The sequence below is a fragment of the Lethenteron reissneri genome, chromosome 31 (genome assembly GCF_015708825.2).
Source record: "Lethenteron reissneri isolate LAM-NWPU_2019-01 chromosome 31, ASM1570882v1, whole genome shotgun sequence".
Lineage (NCBI taxonomy): Eukaryota > Metazoa > Chordata > Hyperoartia > Petromyzontiformes > Petromyzontidae > Lethenteron > Lethenteron reissneri.
In genome coordinates, this window is record NC_083809.1 from 6,076,571 (window position 1) to 6,092,263 (window position 15,693).

The following is a 15,693-nucleotide window of genomic DNA, read 5'->3' on the forward strand; positions in this document are numbered from 1 at the left end:
AATTGAGCTAATTCAAAACGCTCCTCTTTGCTGATGTTGCTAGCTGGCATCTTAGCGTTTTTGAGGGTTACAGAGATTTCGGATCTTGCTACGTCTGCAGCGATGTGACTCAAGCCCTTGAGAGCTACATCTACTCGAGCAATTATATCATTAACTGGTATGTGTCTAGGTGTGACTGCAAAGTTTAGTCCTTTAGCTAAAACGGATTTCAAACCTTCAGAAATAGGACTGTTACTGCGATTAATTACGACTTTGTTAATATCTAGCTTTTCAATGTGTGGGTCCGGTTTCTTGTTTGAGAGGCGATTGAATTTGGAAATCAAGTTGTCCTTACATTTAGTCGACATAGCGGCAGCTGAAGAGGCAGTCATTTTTTCCACATGTTCCCAATCCGATGTGGACATTGTTACACTCAAAGATAAGTGTGATTTGTAGAGTGTCTTGTCTAACTGATCTAGTTCGGTGCGCGTAAGTCTGATTTTCTCTGAGATAAGAGCTAAGCTAGTTCTAGACAGAATTCGTTTCGCATTAGAAGAAGTTACAGCAGCAGATGTTAGTGTAAACGTCGTGAGAATTGTTTTATTATGTTTTATTATTTTATTACTTCCCTTCTACGTGACTTTACCGAAAGAAACAAGAAGATGAATCCCTGCAGTCACGAAAGCTTTAAATCGAAATTTAACCGCCTCTACGGGGAGGGTTTCCACATAACTTTGAGATCCTTCAACAAGCTCCGGGATAAGAAGGCTCAGCTAATCGAGTCTCTCACCTTTCTGAAGAGATGCCGCGACTCTAAGGTAATACCAAACGCATTTACACTAACATCTGCTGCTGTAACTTCTTCTAATGCGAAACGAATTCTGTCTAGAACTAGCTTAGCTCTTATCTCAGAGAAAATCAGACTTACGCGCACCGAACTAGATCAGTTAGACAAGACACTCTACAAATCACACTTATCTTTGAGTGTAACAATGTCCACATCGGATTGGGAACATGTGGAAAAAATGACTGCCTCTTCAGCTGCCGCTATGTCGACTAAATGTAAGGACAACTTGATTTCCAAATTCAATCGCCTCTCAAACAAGAAACCGGACCCACACATTGAAAAGCTAGATATTAACAAAGTCGTAATTAATCGCAGTAACAGTCCTATTTCTGAAGGTTTGAAATCCGTTTTAGCTAAAGGACTAAACTTTGCAGTCACACCTAGACACATACCAGTTAATGATATAATTGCTCGAGTAGATGTAGCTCTCAAGGGCTTGAGTCACATCGCTGCAGACGTAGCAAGATCCGAAATCTCTGTAACCCTCAAAAACGCTAAGATGCCAGCTAGCAACATCAGCAAAGAGGAGCGTTTTGAATTAGCTCAATTAAAAAAGAGGGATGACATTGTCATCCTCTCAGCCGACAAAGGCAATGCCACTGTCATCATGGACAAAATAGAATACAACAACAAAATTCAAGAACTACTAAACGATGGCAGCTATACAAAAATAAAAAGAGACCCCACCAACAGCCTCGTCTCCAAAACCAACAACATCATTTCTGCTTCAACCGCATTAATTGATCAGACCAAACAGTTCTCGTTGAAACCTTCTGCAGCCAGACCACCAAGATTGTACGGCTTGCCAAAGATACATAAAGAAGATACACCTCTTCGTCCCATTGTCTCTACTATCAACTCCCCCACTTACAAACTGGCTCGTTTTTTGTCCGAAATCCTACGGCCTTTCACTGGAAAAACCACCTCTGCAGTACTAAACTCTACTGACCTGGTATCGACAATCAAGGGGATTGCCCTGTCCCCAGACGACCTGCTTGTCAGTTTTGATGTGGTTTCCTTGTTCACCAAGGTACCTGTGCCTGACACCATCGCAATCATTGAAGACTTGGTTCATCAAGGACTGAATGCTGGGGTACCCCCCCTGGTGAGACACTGCTTAACCAATACATACTTCACCTGGAATGGAACCTTCTACAAGCAAATTGAGGGCACCCCAATGGGCTCCCCCCTATCTCCGGTTGTAGCCAACATCTTCATGGAGAAATTTGAGACAGGACGCCATCCAGACTGCCACTCTACGCCCGACCTTATGGAAGAGGTACGTAGACGACACTTTTGTCATCTGGCCACATGGCCGGCCTGCTCTAGACCAATTTCTCGACCACATCAATTCCATACACCCAGCCATCAGATTCACCATGGAAGTCGAAAATGATGGCAAGCTACCCTTTTTGGATGTCCTAATCAAAAGGAGACCTGATGGTTCAATGAGCCACTCTGTCTACAGGAAAGCCACCCACACGGATGCTTATCTAAAACCGGATTCCCACCACCATCCATCCCAGAAGAATTCCCTCATCAAGACTCTATATCATAGAGCCCAATGCATCTCCGACCATGAACACATTTCCAGTGAACTCAAACACGTACGCCAAGCTCTTAAGGCAAATGGTTACTCCGACTATACAATCCGCAAAGCCATCACTCCAACCATCAAGAAGGATCCTGTTGAGGAGCCTTTCAAGACCATCACCTTACCCTACATTGCTGGGGTCACAAAAAAGATCTCCAAAATCCTGATTAAACACAAGATCCAGGTCCGATTCAACACAGTACATAAAATCCGTGATCTGGTACCGTCTGTAAAAGATGTGGTTCCAGACATACAGTACCCTGGCGTCTACAAACTAAGTTGCCTCTGTGGTAGCAGTTACATTGGTGAAACCAAACGACATGTCTCGGACCGCATCCGTGAACATAAAGCTGACCTGAAACACGGTAGGACTAACACCTCAGCCGTGGCAGATCACTGTTACAACTCAGTGGGCTCACATGATATTGACTTCTCCAAGACAGAGGTTCTCTGCAAGCCATCTGGCTATCATGAGAGATTCGTTCATGAGGCGATCCACATATACAAACACAGAGAAAATTTTAACCGAGAAGATGGATTCTGGCTCAGCAATCATTGGAAGGACGTAATAAACCATTTCGATACACATTAGGGTGTGTAGAATAATACATAGTGTGATATTAAATGTATAAGATATAGGTTGGTTTACAGCAATACAGTATATAATTTAATGTTGGGTTTATCTATGGCAGTATATAGTACGGTATATGCTCGTGTGATGTAAGAGAATAAGGTTTAGATGGAAGCATATTATAGAATTTTTACGAGGTAAAATTGTAATGTATTACTTGCTGTTAGTAACTCAGCTTATTATAGAGTATAGTAAGTATACTGATGGTGCGATGCAGTTTATACTTTAGTTTTTTTTTTTTTTTTTATGTAGTTTATACTTTAGTTTTCTACGTGGTTGTTGAGTAATTGCAGCTACATATCATTAACATTCCTTTCCTTTGTTACTGCTAATCCCTAACCCCCCTTGGTTGCTGCTGATCCTGCATAATGCATGGGCATAATATGACTTTGACACCCCCCCGCCCAACGCCTACGCATTTTCCATGAATATGCTAAATCCCTCTTCACATGCACATTCTTTTTGTTAAGGCGCTCTTCAACCCCCAATGCAGCTTATATATAAGCTCCTAGTTTGGTAGTGTCTCATTCTTCACCTGAAGACGGCTGCTTGCGTTGTAGCCGAAACGTCGTGAGAATTGTTTTATTATGTTTTATTTTTATTATTTTATTACTTCCCTTCTACGTGACTTTACCGAAAGAAACAAGAAGATGAATCCCTGCAGTCACGAAAGCTTTAAATCGAAATTTAACCGCCTCTACGGGGAGGGTTTCCACATAACTTTGAGATCCTTCAACAAGCTCCGGGATAAGAAGGCTCAGCTAATCGAGTCTCTCACCTTTCTGAAGAGATGCCGCGACTCTAAGGTAATACCAAACGCATTTACACTAACATCTGCTGCTGTAACTTCTTCTAATGCGAAACGAATTCTGTCTAGAACTAGCTTAGCTCTTATCTCAGAGAAAATCAGACTTACGCGCACCGAACTAGATCAGTTAGACAAGACACTCTACAAATCACACTTATCTTTGAGTGTAACAATGTCCACATCGGATTGGGAACATGTGGAAAAAATGACTGCCTCTTCAGCTGCCGCTATGTCGACTAAATGTAAGGACAACTTGATTTCCAAATTCAATCGCCTCTCAAACAAGAAACCGGACCCACACATTGAAAAGCTAGATATTAACAAAGTCGTAATTAATCGCAGTAACAGTCCTATTTCTGAAGGTTTGAAATCCGTTTTAGCTAAAGGACTAAACTTTGCAGTCACACCTAGACACATACCAGTTAATGATATAATTGCTCGAGTAGATGTAGCTCTCAAGGGCTTGAGTCACATCGCTGCAGACGTAGCAAGATCCGAAATCTCTGTAACCCTCAAAAACGCTAAGATGCCAGCTAGCAACATCAGCAAAGAGGAGCGTTTTGAATTAGCTCAATTAAAAAAGAGGGATGACATTGTCATCCTCTCAGCCGACAAAGGCAATGCCACTGTCATCATGGACAAAATAGAATACAACAACAAAATTCAAGAACTACTAAACGATGGCAGCTATACAAAAATAAAAAGAGACCCCACCAACAGCCTCGTCTCCAAAACCAACAACATCATTTCTGCTTCAACCGCATTAATTGATCAGACCAAACAGTTCTCGTTGAAACCTTCTGCAGCCAGACCACCAAGATTGTACGGCTTGCCAAAGATACATAAAGAAGATACACCTCTTCGTCCCATTGTCTCTACTATCAACTCCCCCACTTACAAACTGGCTCGTTTTTTGTCCGAAATCCTACGGCCTTTCACTGGAAAAACCACCTCTGCAGTACTAAACTCTACTGACCTGGTATCGACAATCAAGGGGATTGCCCTGTCCCCAGACGACCTGCTTGTCAGTTTTGATGTGGTTTCCTTGTTCACCAAGGTACCTGTGCCTGACACCATCGCAATCATTGAAGACTTGGTTCATCAAGGACTGAATGCTGGGGTACCCCCCCTGGTGAGACACTGCTTAACCAATACATACTTCACCTGGAATGGAACCTTCTACAAGCAAATTGAGGGCACCCCAATGGGCTCCCCCCTATCTCCGGTTGTAGCCAACATCTTCATGGAGAAATTTGAGACAGACGCCATCCAGACTGCCACTCTACGCCCGACCTTATGGAAGAGGTACGTAGACGACACTTTTGTCATCTGGCCACATGGCCGGCCTGCTCTAGACCAATTTCTCGACCACATCAATTCCATACACCCAGCCATCAGATTCACCATGGAAGTCGAAAATGATGGCAAGCTACCCTTTTTGGATGTCCTAATCAAAAGGAGACCTGATGGTTCAATGAGCCACTCTGTCTACAGGAAAGCCACCCACACGGATGCTTATCTAAAACCGGATTCCCACCACCATCCATCCCAGAAGAATTCCCTCATCAAGACTCTATATCATAGAGCCCAATGCATCTCCGACCATGAACACATTTCCAGTGAACTCAAACACGTACGCCAAGCTCTTAAGGCAAATGGTTACTCCGACTATACAATCCGCAAAGCCATCACTCCAACCATCAAGAAGGATCCTGTTGAGGAGCCTTTCAAGACCATCACCTTACCCTACATTGCTGGGGTCACAAAAAAGATCTCCAAAATCCTGATTAAACACAAGATCCAGGTCCGATTCAACACAGTACATAAAATCCGTGATCTGGTACCGTCTGTAAAAGATGTGGTTCCAGACATACAGTACCCTGGCGTCTACAAACTAAGTTGCCTCTGTGGTAGCAGTTACATTGGTGAAACCAAACGACATGTCTCGGACCGCATCCGTGAACATAAAGCTGACCTGAAACACGGTAGGACTAACACCTCAGCCGTGGCAGATCACTGTTACAACTCAGTGGGCTCACATGATATTGACTTCTCCAAGACAGAGGTTCTCTGCAAGCCATCTGGCTATCATGAGAGATTCGTTCATGAGGCGATCCACATATACAAACACAGAGAAAATTTTAACCGAGAAGATGGATTCTGGCTCAGCAATCATTGGAAGGACGTAATAAACCATTTCGATACACATTAGGGTGTGTAGAATAATACATAGTGTGATATTAAATGTATAAGATATAGGTTGGTTTACAGCAATACAGTATATAATTTAATGTTGGGTTTATCTATGGCAGTATATAGTACGGTATATGCTCGTGTGATGTAAGAGAATAAGGTTTAGATGGAAGCATATTATAGAATTTTTACGAGGTAAAATTGTAATGTATTACTTGCTGTTAGTAACTCAGCTTATTATAGAGTATAGTAAGTATACTGATGGTGCGATGCAGTTTATACTTTAGTTTTTTTTTTTTTTTTTTTTTTTTTTTTTTTTTAATGTAGTTTATACTTTAGTTTTCTACGTGGTTGTTGAGTAATTGCAGCTACATATCATTAACATTCCTTTCCTTTGTTACTGCTAATCCCTAACCCCCCTTGGTTGCTGCTGATCCTGCATAATGCATGGGCATAATATGACTTTGACACCCCCCCGCCCAACGCCTACGCATTTTCCATGAATATGCCAAATCCCTCTTCACATGCACATTCTTTTTGTTAAGGCGCTCTTCAACCCCCAATGCAGCTTATATATAAGCTCCTAGTTTGGTAGTGTCTCATTCTTCACCTGAAGACGGCTGCTTGCGTTGTAGCCGAAACGTCGTGAGAATTGTTTTATTATGTTTTATTTTTATTATTTTATTACTTCCCTTCTACGTGACTTTACCGAAAGAAACAAGAAGATACTGTAACATGATAACAAATATACGTTATATTCTTGGTTCTTTCGGTAAAGTCACATAGAAGGGAAATAATAAAATATAAATATAAAACAATATTTATCGGGAAATAATAAAATAATAATAAAATATTTAAACAATAAATATTTTTTATATTTTTTATTGATAATATTGTTTTATATTTTTTATTTTATTTTATTATTTCCAATAAATATTGTTTTATATTTTTTATTTTATTTTATTATTTCCCTTCTACGTGACTTTACCGAAAGAACCAAGAATATGAATCCCTGCAGTCACGAAAGCTTTAAATTTAAATATATGTTAATAGCTTCAAAAGGTCAGTCTCCATTTGTTCGCCACCGTTGTCAACACGTGCCTGGAATCTTCTCCAGGTGGTCTCCAGAGCTCGGGAGGCAGCACATTTCTTGTGTGGTGTTATTGCAAATTCTTAGAAGTGTTAACGTTTTTTTGAAGCACCCTGTCTAATGACAGGACAAAGCATTACATGCCTTGTTGAACCTCGACGCTGGTTGTCTTGTCCATAGACTCGCACCTACCATAGGAATGGAGAATTCCCATCACTGGTTCAGGTTTTGCAAGCAGAAGACGAGCAACGCCACTTCACAGGCGTTCGTTTTTTAGCGGGATCCACTCCGACCGTTTGTTTTACCTTCGGTTTCCTTTCTCTCTCAGTGAATGGCGTTGGGGAGTCGCTGTGCGCGAGCCCGAGCTTCCCGAGTGTTTTGGGGGGCACCAGGGGTGCCGAGCCCCCCTCTTCTCCGCACGCCGGGCGCAAGAAGCATCGCCGAAAGAAGAGCACCAGCAACATTCGTGCCGACAGCATTTTCACTTCGGCAGACGGTGGGTTCATCCATCCATCAGCATTGCTCTGTCATCGTTCCTCATCACTCTGGCTTACCCAGTAAGGACTGCCAGAAATGACTCCTCTTAGGGTAAAGGTAAAGGTGCAGGGCTGCTCTCACCCTAGTAGTGGCGGAATGAGAGGGAGCTCTAGAGGGCCCCTCTGAGAGGGTATTTTGGCCTACTCTTTCTCGCTGGTCATAAATCTTGGAAGAGGTGAGAGTTTACCCACACATTATTTCCCAACCACAGAGTAGTCGATAGACGTAACTGCGGTGAAGCCAATTCTACAACGATGGGGGGGGGATTCAAGAAACTTGGTCCGTTGTTTCGAACCAGCGACCTCTGGATTTCATTTCCAGTGTACAGCATCCCGACTGCTTATTCAAATCACAACTTATATATATCCATCCATGTGAATCACGTAATTTGAACGGTTTTGTCAATGCCGAATTTAGTTTCTCTGTGGCAGTCATTGCCCTGCGCCGTGTTCGTCAATCAATCAACCTTTATTTACGTGCCAATATCGCTCTCAATAAAGTAGGCATCGGTGCACATGACAAACGCATCGGGAACGGTAGGGGGGGGGGGGGGGCGTACAGCACCCGGAATGAAAGATGAAACCCGTCACGACCTCGGCGACTAGCACCGACTAAGCAACACAACGTAAATTGCAACAGCGAGAAGTAAAGAGCAACCGATGTAACGAGTTGCTGATAGGGCGGCGGCCCTGATGGTTACTGTGGAACCCATCACACGCGGCTTATTCTGACTTAAAGTTCCTTCGGCGTTTCGTAAATGCAGTTTTTTTCTTTGAAAAACTATTAAGGGGGTGGGGGGGGGGGGTGGTGGCCCCTCGCTGGCCAGTGTGCTTTTGAAGTATGGCTACATAACCCCCACGACCAGCTTGGTGTGGGGAGAGAGGGAGGTCCTTGTCCAGCAGCAAAATGACAAATGGGCTGTACAGGTTTCTCCGGCTTTACACGGCGGTAGTGGTATTAGTAGATGCGTTCCAAAAAAAACAAATGGGCGCAGCAAAGCGAAACCGCACGAGGAGGACAGCTGCTTGCCGAGTAGCGCACACAGCACACACACACAATGTTGTCCCTCGTCCGAGCGCATTTAGCCGCATATGCGTGAATTAAAGCCGAATAAATATATATATATATATAAAGCTAATTTTGGGTAGAAATAGGTTTACCGCATGAACGCTAAATCGCACAAACCGAACACGCGCCGAGTGAGGGAAACCTGTACTTGGAAAGCAAGTCCTCGTTTAACGCGGTCGTAGACGCGTCCCTGAAAAGTGCCTCGTGAAGCGAAAACGATTTCCCCATAAACACTGTAACGACAAAGTTCGGCCGAGATACGACATACGCACGCGCGGTGAGATGGCGGGACATATAACGAAGGGTCCACCGCTGCTTTACTGTATCATTCCACGTACTGTATTACTGTACCGCTCAGCCGCCCAGCTCGGGAAAGTAGTACGTCATCGACCGCTCGGCAAACGCTTGCGTTCCACGTTGTGTGAAAAGGGTTTCCTTGATCGACGAATCGCGTTGTAGCGAAAATGCGTTGCAGTGTGAACACCGCGCGTTAAGCGAGGACTTGTACTGTGTGGCACGCGTTGTCAAACCATCTTTGAGTCTTATCTAATTTCTTTGCTTACCTTACTGTACCTCTTTCTCCCTCTTGTCCGTGTTCGTAATATACGTTTGCGTGGAGGAGAACTTCATCTATTCGCACTGATGCCAGGCGGCTTAATGCCCTTGTGATAGTTGTTAGGCTCATCGTGTGACGTTGCTTGCATGCACTTGCACTCGGTGCTGACGCCGTCCATCAGCGGTGGAACTGGAAATAGCTCCAAAACTCCGGTAGTGTGTGCCTCGTCGTCTTTCCCAGTCCTCTCCATTCTAATACGAATAACAACAAAAACTGAACGCAGCACTTAAAAGGATACATATATAATCGGTGACGTTTCAGGACCCCTAACCCGAACCCCTAGCCCTAATCCTAACCCTAAATCCTAACCCATAACCCTAACCCTAAAACCAAATTCTAACCCTTAACCCTAACCCTTAACCCCTAACTACAAAACTTAATCCAACCCTAAACCCGAACTCCTAACCCTAACCCGAATCTCTAACGCCTAACCCTAACCCTAAACTCCAAACCCCTAACCCCTAACTCTAACCCTAACCCCTAACCCTAAACCCTAACCCCGAAACCCCTACCCCTAACTCTAACCCCTAACCCTGAAAACCCTAACCCCTAACCCTAAAACTAACCCCAACCCTAACCTGAACCCCTAACGCCCCTTCACAGCACCAAGGAGGGCCATTGCCCAAAACGTTGCCTATTATTGTTTCCTGTGCTTGTGCACCACTGCCAAAGCAGCATCGCCAAGTGATTTGTTTCATATCTATGACGTCATTACAGCCTGCACGTGCCTGATGATTGCTGAGGACATGTAGCGTTGTGATATGTCCTAGGCCAGGGTGTCGGCAACTGGCGGCTTCGAAGCCGCATGCGGCTCTGTAAAGGACAGCTTTGTGAGACGTCATTTATTCAGGACCACCATCTCGTATTCGCATTGCATTGCGGCTCTTGAAATACTGAGCTTTTTTTTAATCGAATTTGAAAAAAGTGGCTCTTCTTGCGAAATTGGTTGCTAACCCCTCCCTGACCATGGGAGCCCAGTTTACCATGGGAGTCCAGTTTACCATGGGAGTCCAGTTTACCATGGGAGTCTAGTTTACCATGGGAGTCCAGTTTACCATGGGCAGGGGTCGGCAAACCTATAGCTCCGGAGCCACATGCACCTCTTTAAGGACCGCTTCGTGGGACGTTATTTATTCAAGACCACCATCGTCTCGTATTCACATTGCATTGCGGCTCTTGAAATAAAGAGTTTTTTTTATACCGAAATCGAAAAAAATGCCTCGTTATTTTGGTTGGCGACCCTTGTCCTAGGCAATCACCATTCAGAGTGCTGATCCAAGTTAAGAGCGATGCATACGTCCTGTGTGACACGTGTACACACGACACCTCGATGCTAATTTAAGTCTGCGCTCTTTAAACATCATGTGTGACACAAAAGACAAAGATCCCCCGCATAGTCTTATAACAGACTGATGGGGCAAGAGCTGTGATGTGTGTCGCAAACGTGCGACACGCGCACTCACGTACACACACAAGATCTCTATCTCAATTCGAATCGGCACACTGCACCACACGGGGGAACATATATTTACCAACTATCAGGTGCGTGCAACATGTAACGACCTAATTTGTATTTGAACGGGAAAAAAAAAATCTGAACTTACAAGAGCATGCCATGGTTGGTTGAGAGAGGACTGGCATTTTGGAAACCGTGTCTTAAACAGAAGGGTAACCACGACTACATTTTGTAATATTTACCGTGCATAACATTACGTAATAAGCAAATGCTAGTGGACAAAACAGGACTTGTTCTTTCGTAAGTTCAATGTTTTAATGTATTTAAAGTTCCAACGTTGTTTTGTTACGTAACAAAACTGAAGTAAAGATAACAGTCATCTCTATGGGGACCTCATTTGCCAGTAAAAATATGATAATTGGTTCTTTACCCTTACCCTTATGAGGTCCCCATAGTGTAGATGCTTGCCCCGAGCTCTCATACTCTGATGGTGCATTGTCCTTGAGTTGTGCGCCTTTTGGCGTCATCTGGTCCAACCCATATGAGACTAGGCTCGAAGGAAAGCTGTCTCGGGTGTGGACCAATCAACTTCAAGGACAGTGCACATTATCAGAGTTATGTTCTTTTGTTTGTATTATGACTGCAGGTATTGCGGTCTATGCAAACATGACTCCTTGCAAAAAGGTGTCAGTTTTGTTGCCAGATAGAAGGGTAAAGAACCAATTATCAACAGTCATCTCTGTCACGAATTGACGTGCGAATAGATGAGACTTCCCCCCCCCCCCCCCGTATATGTTGAAGCTCAACGTAAAGGAACGCCTGCGACACTTTAACGCTTGTTTCTTATTCTCGTCTTCCCTCTTTTTTCTGCTCTCACGGACACAGCCAAACGTAGGGCATGGAAACTGAGCCGCGTGGGTAGTTTGAGAAATTTATACAGCAGCAGCAGCGTGAACTCGGAAGGTAAAGTCCAAGCTGTTGTGTGCTCAGCCCCCGGGGGGCGGGGGGGGGTGTAGAGAGACCGATGAATCTCTGGGGGACATCAGGGGAAGTTGCTAGCGATGTACCCCCCCCCCGGCCCCTACCCCCCCCCCGCCCCACAAGTCCCTCCCCCTCCCTGCGCCCCCCCCCCCCGTCCCCCACCCCGAGCCTCCGGCACTTCAGTCCCAGATTTCTTTGTTAAATGTAATCCTAGCCCAAATGTTCGTCCAATCGTAACAGACCTTTCGTGGGGTTTTAGATTCATTTTTTAAAAGGAACGCTGCTTATTTAGTTTTGGTGCAGGGTTTACGTTAAAAGCTTCCTGTTGGGGTTTAGATTTAGGGTTAAAGATAGGGTTTCGGGATAGGCGTTAGAGGTTATGGTTTAGGATTGGGTTTAGGGTTCCATTCTAGAGTTAAGGGTTATGGTCAGGTTACAGTTCAGGGTTAGGATTAGGTTTTCGGGTTTGTAGTTAAAGTTTGTGTTAATGAGTTGGATCGAGTTTAGGGATGGGGTTTAGGATTATGGAGTTTTGCATTAAGGCTTGTGTTTAGGGATTAAGGTTCAGATGCTAGGGTAAGGGTTTAGGGTTAGTTATAAGTGTTGGGTTAATGGTCACAGTTATGGGTTACGATTAGGCTTCAGAGTTAGGTGTTAGGATGAGTGTTTTATGGATAAGGATTTAGGGTTCGAGTTTAGGCATAGGGTTTCGGGATAGGTGCTATGGTTAGGTATAGGGTATATGGTTGGGAATTTATGATTACGGGTTACAGTTAGGGTTTAGAGTCAGGATTAGTGACTGTAGTCGCTAATATAACTCTGCCACGTATCTGCAGGGACTGTAGTCCCGGCCTTCTGTGGTATCTATGGCGACCCCTCTGTGCTGATATGAGAGCTGTCGTGTTTATTTTGCTGAAGGCTCTGCATTGTCAATTAGGTGTGTCACGATTCATCCATGAAAATCAGTTCTAGCGATCAAGGCTACGTGTGTTAAATCGTGCGTGTAAGATTTGGTTATTTATATATAGGTCAGCGGTGGGGAACCTACAGCTCGCTGGCCATCTTAACCCTTTCACGTGCTGTGATGACTGCAAGTGGCAGGGTGGGTGTCCCCTCCGCCAGTTCACCGCTGAATCTTGGAACACATGAGCGGTCAGCGTTAATTTTACTCAGTCGTAGCGCCGTTTTTCAAGACATTGTACTCACCGCAGAGCACTGTAGTGACACGACCGCACTCTACGATAGCTGGCACCAAACGGTGCCACACGCCCTCCCGCATGGCCTTGTGGGAGCCGTGGTTCCAATAAAGTTATTTTATTTTAGTTTTTCTTACGGTTCCGTTCCTCGATAAAGTACATATACATAAGTACGCGAGGTGGAAGGTGGGCGTAACGTCATCGCGCAGATGTCCACGCACTTGCCCGCGCACCAGCCAGCAAAACTTTTTTTGTATAATAGAGTACGATTAACTCTCTTTAAATATAAATACGTAACATTGCAAGCCGACCAACGTCCGGCATGTACCCTCTCCGTTTGTGTTGGCTGCGACCGTCGTCAGACCAAGAGGATTCCTACGAGTTCACGATCGTCTCTCTGCGCGGCGAGACCTGGCACTTCGCCGCGGCCAGCGCTGAGGAGCGCGAGTCGTGGGTGGCGGCGGTCGAGGGGCAGATCCTCGCCTCCCTTCAAGGTTGTGAGAGCTCCAAGTACAAGGTGTGTACGTGTGGGCATGTGTGTGCACGCAAGTGTACGTGTTGTGTACGTGTGTTGGGGAGCGGTAGCGCAACGGGTTAGCGCGCTGCGCTAATAACACTGCGACCCGAGTTCGATTCGCCCCCAACACCAGTGACAAATTATCTCAACTGGTCCTGGGCCTCCCCTAGGTCGACTCGGCCTCAAGTGAGTACCTGGTGCGGTATGTAAACATCGCCACTAAGGAGACAAAGGCGATCGGGCGTGGCGTTGGCCACCTGCCCCCTCGTGTAACGTGCCAGCCTTCATAGGTGTTCGCTAACGGCGCTTGCCCCAACAGTTTTTTGAAGGCTATGCGGGGGATCTTTGTACTTGTGTGTGTGTGCTTCCAGTATATTACCCCAGAGATATGAAAGGGGATACTGAGGGGGTCGCCTCATATATGAAGAAAATTCCCGGAATATGCCCGATCTCCGTAGATGTTGGAGGCTAAGGAAGGGTTGAGCGTGGATTGTGTGCGAACAAGGGCGGCCTCCATGCATGCCAGGTTGTAATAGGCATCTGTGGGGCTATGTGGTGGGCAGAAATTCGACAATTTTAATAGTACAGACCAAGTGATGTTGACTTGTCTCAATGTAGTTTTTGAAAGTGCTGTACGCAGATTATACCACGATTTTTTAATGTGATTTTTTGTGTGTATCATTGATTGTTTTAGTCCACATCACCATGTATAAGGAGCGATGAGATTAGGCCTTGTCCAGGAGTCGGATGGATTGTCGTGTCAGAGGATTGCGAGGGATGGTGATTGCGTCGGGTGGTCACGATCCAGCAGTGGATAGAAAATGTTTGATGATTTTGATGATGGTCCCATGTTATTGGCCGAGGTTAGTGAAACATTCTGAAATGTATCATTGTTTCCATGGGGTCTATTGATGCGAGTGCACAATTTTTATCTTAAAAGAGTAGTCGGGGAAAACACCTCAAGCCATGCTACGTGGCTGGGCCTTGTTTACACTTGAATAAAAACCGTCGAATGATTCTTGTGAAACTTTACAGATGCGGCTCGGGAGCCAGAGTGACGCTACAGCCATCCAGTCCATCCGGAATACGAAGGGGAATGCATTCTGTGCCGACTGCGGCGCACCAAGTACGTGCAGTCCTCTCGCTCTGGTCCTGTTCTCTTGACTCGTGAACAAATCTCGAGCTTAGGGGGGCGGTCATGAGGTCGCACTAATTGCACAACAATGTGCTCGCCACAAATGAACCACACACAACGCCTCGCTGATCTCATCAAGGAGCGTAAACCATCACGTGAACTTCTGGTCATCCTTACAGCAGCGGCTTTTGGCTGACCGTCGAACGAAGACGGCCACCGCATCGCGCGCTTTCAGATGCGCTTCTGCGGCTGTCTGGAACGCTCTTCCTTCCGATATTAGGAAGCCACTGGAGCTATGCACTTTTAAATCTAGATTTAATACTTATTTGTTTAGAACTGATTTTTATAGTTATGTTGTCCTTCCCGCCCCCAGCACCTCCGATTAGCACGGTTGGATACGTACGGTGCGAAAGAAAGTTTAACATACATTTATATACAGAAAGGCCTTGATGTCGGCTTTTGATAGGTATTCCCACTGTCGCTTTCCACACTCACACCGTCGCAATTTCCGTCACCGTGGAACTGACCGCCGGCCCGCGCTTGTTTGCGGAACGTTCCGACAGACCCCGACTGGGCGAGCTTGAACCTGGGCGCGCTGATCTGCATCGAGTGCTCGGGGATCCATCGCAACCTGGGCACGCACCTGTCGCGCGTGCGCTCCCTCGACCTGGACGACTGGCCGCTGGAGCTGGTGACGCTGATGAGCGCCATGGGGAACGCGCTCGCCAACCGTGTGTGGGAGGGACTCCTGCCGCCGGGGGCGTGCAAACCCACGGCCGACTCGCCACGGTGAGCATCAGCCTTGGTCCGCTGGTTCGTCGGTCGTCCTCGGGTCGGTCAACTGCCACGGCACGCGGGTGGGTCTGTCGCACCTACCCGGGTTGGTGTGCGGCCGTGGCGAGATGTTAACACCTCGCCTGGTATGCAGGAGGTCGTGGTGTTTGATCCTGACCCTGACGCCTGCTGCTGTATGTTTGGAGTTTGCATGTCTCTCCCCGTAGGTCGTGTGGATTTTTCTCCAGGTCCTCCAGTTTTTTCCTCCACA

General features: G+C 45.8%; 1 protein-coding gene across 3 annotated transcripts in view; it reads left to right on the forward strand.

The window, feature by feature from the left end:
• Positions 1-15,693, forward strand: part of LOC133349720 (arf-GAP with GTPase, ANK repeat and PH domain-containing protein 1-like) — a 227,146-nt gene that overhangs the window by 48,387 nt on the left and 163,066 nt on the right. For 2 of the 3 annotated variants that reach the window (XR_009755979.1, XM_061563407.1), the window contains exons 13-17: positions 7,471-7,638; positions 11,705-11,782; positions 13,359-13,513; positions 14,549-14,639; positions 15,212-15,437. Coding sequence is in view for 2 of the 3 variants with exons in the window: in XM_061563407.1 (XP_061419391.1) it covers positions 7,471-7,638; positions 11,705-11,782; positions 13,359-13,513; positions 14,549-14,639; positions 15,212-15,437 (718 nt within the window). In the remaining variant the exon portion in view is untranslated. The remainder of the gene's footprint in view (positions 1-7,470; positions 7,639-11,704; positions 11,783-13,358; positions 13,514-14,548; positions 14,640-15,211; positions 15,438-15,693) is intronic. The other variant, XM_061563409.1, reaches the window with a different exon arrangement.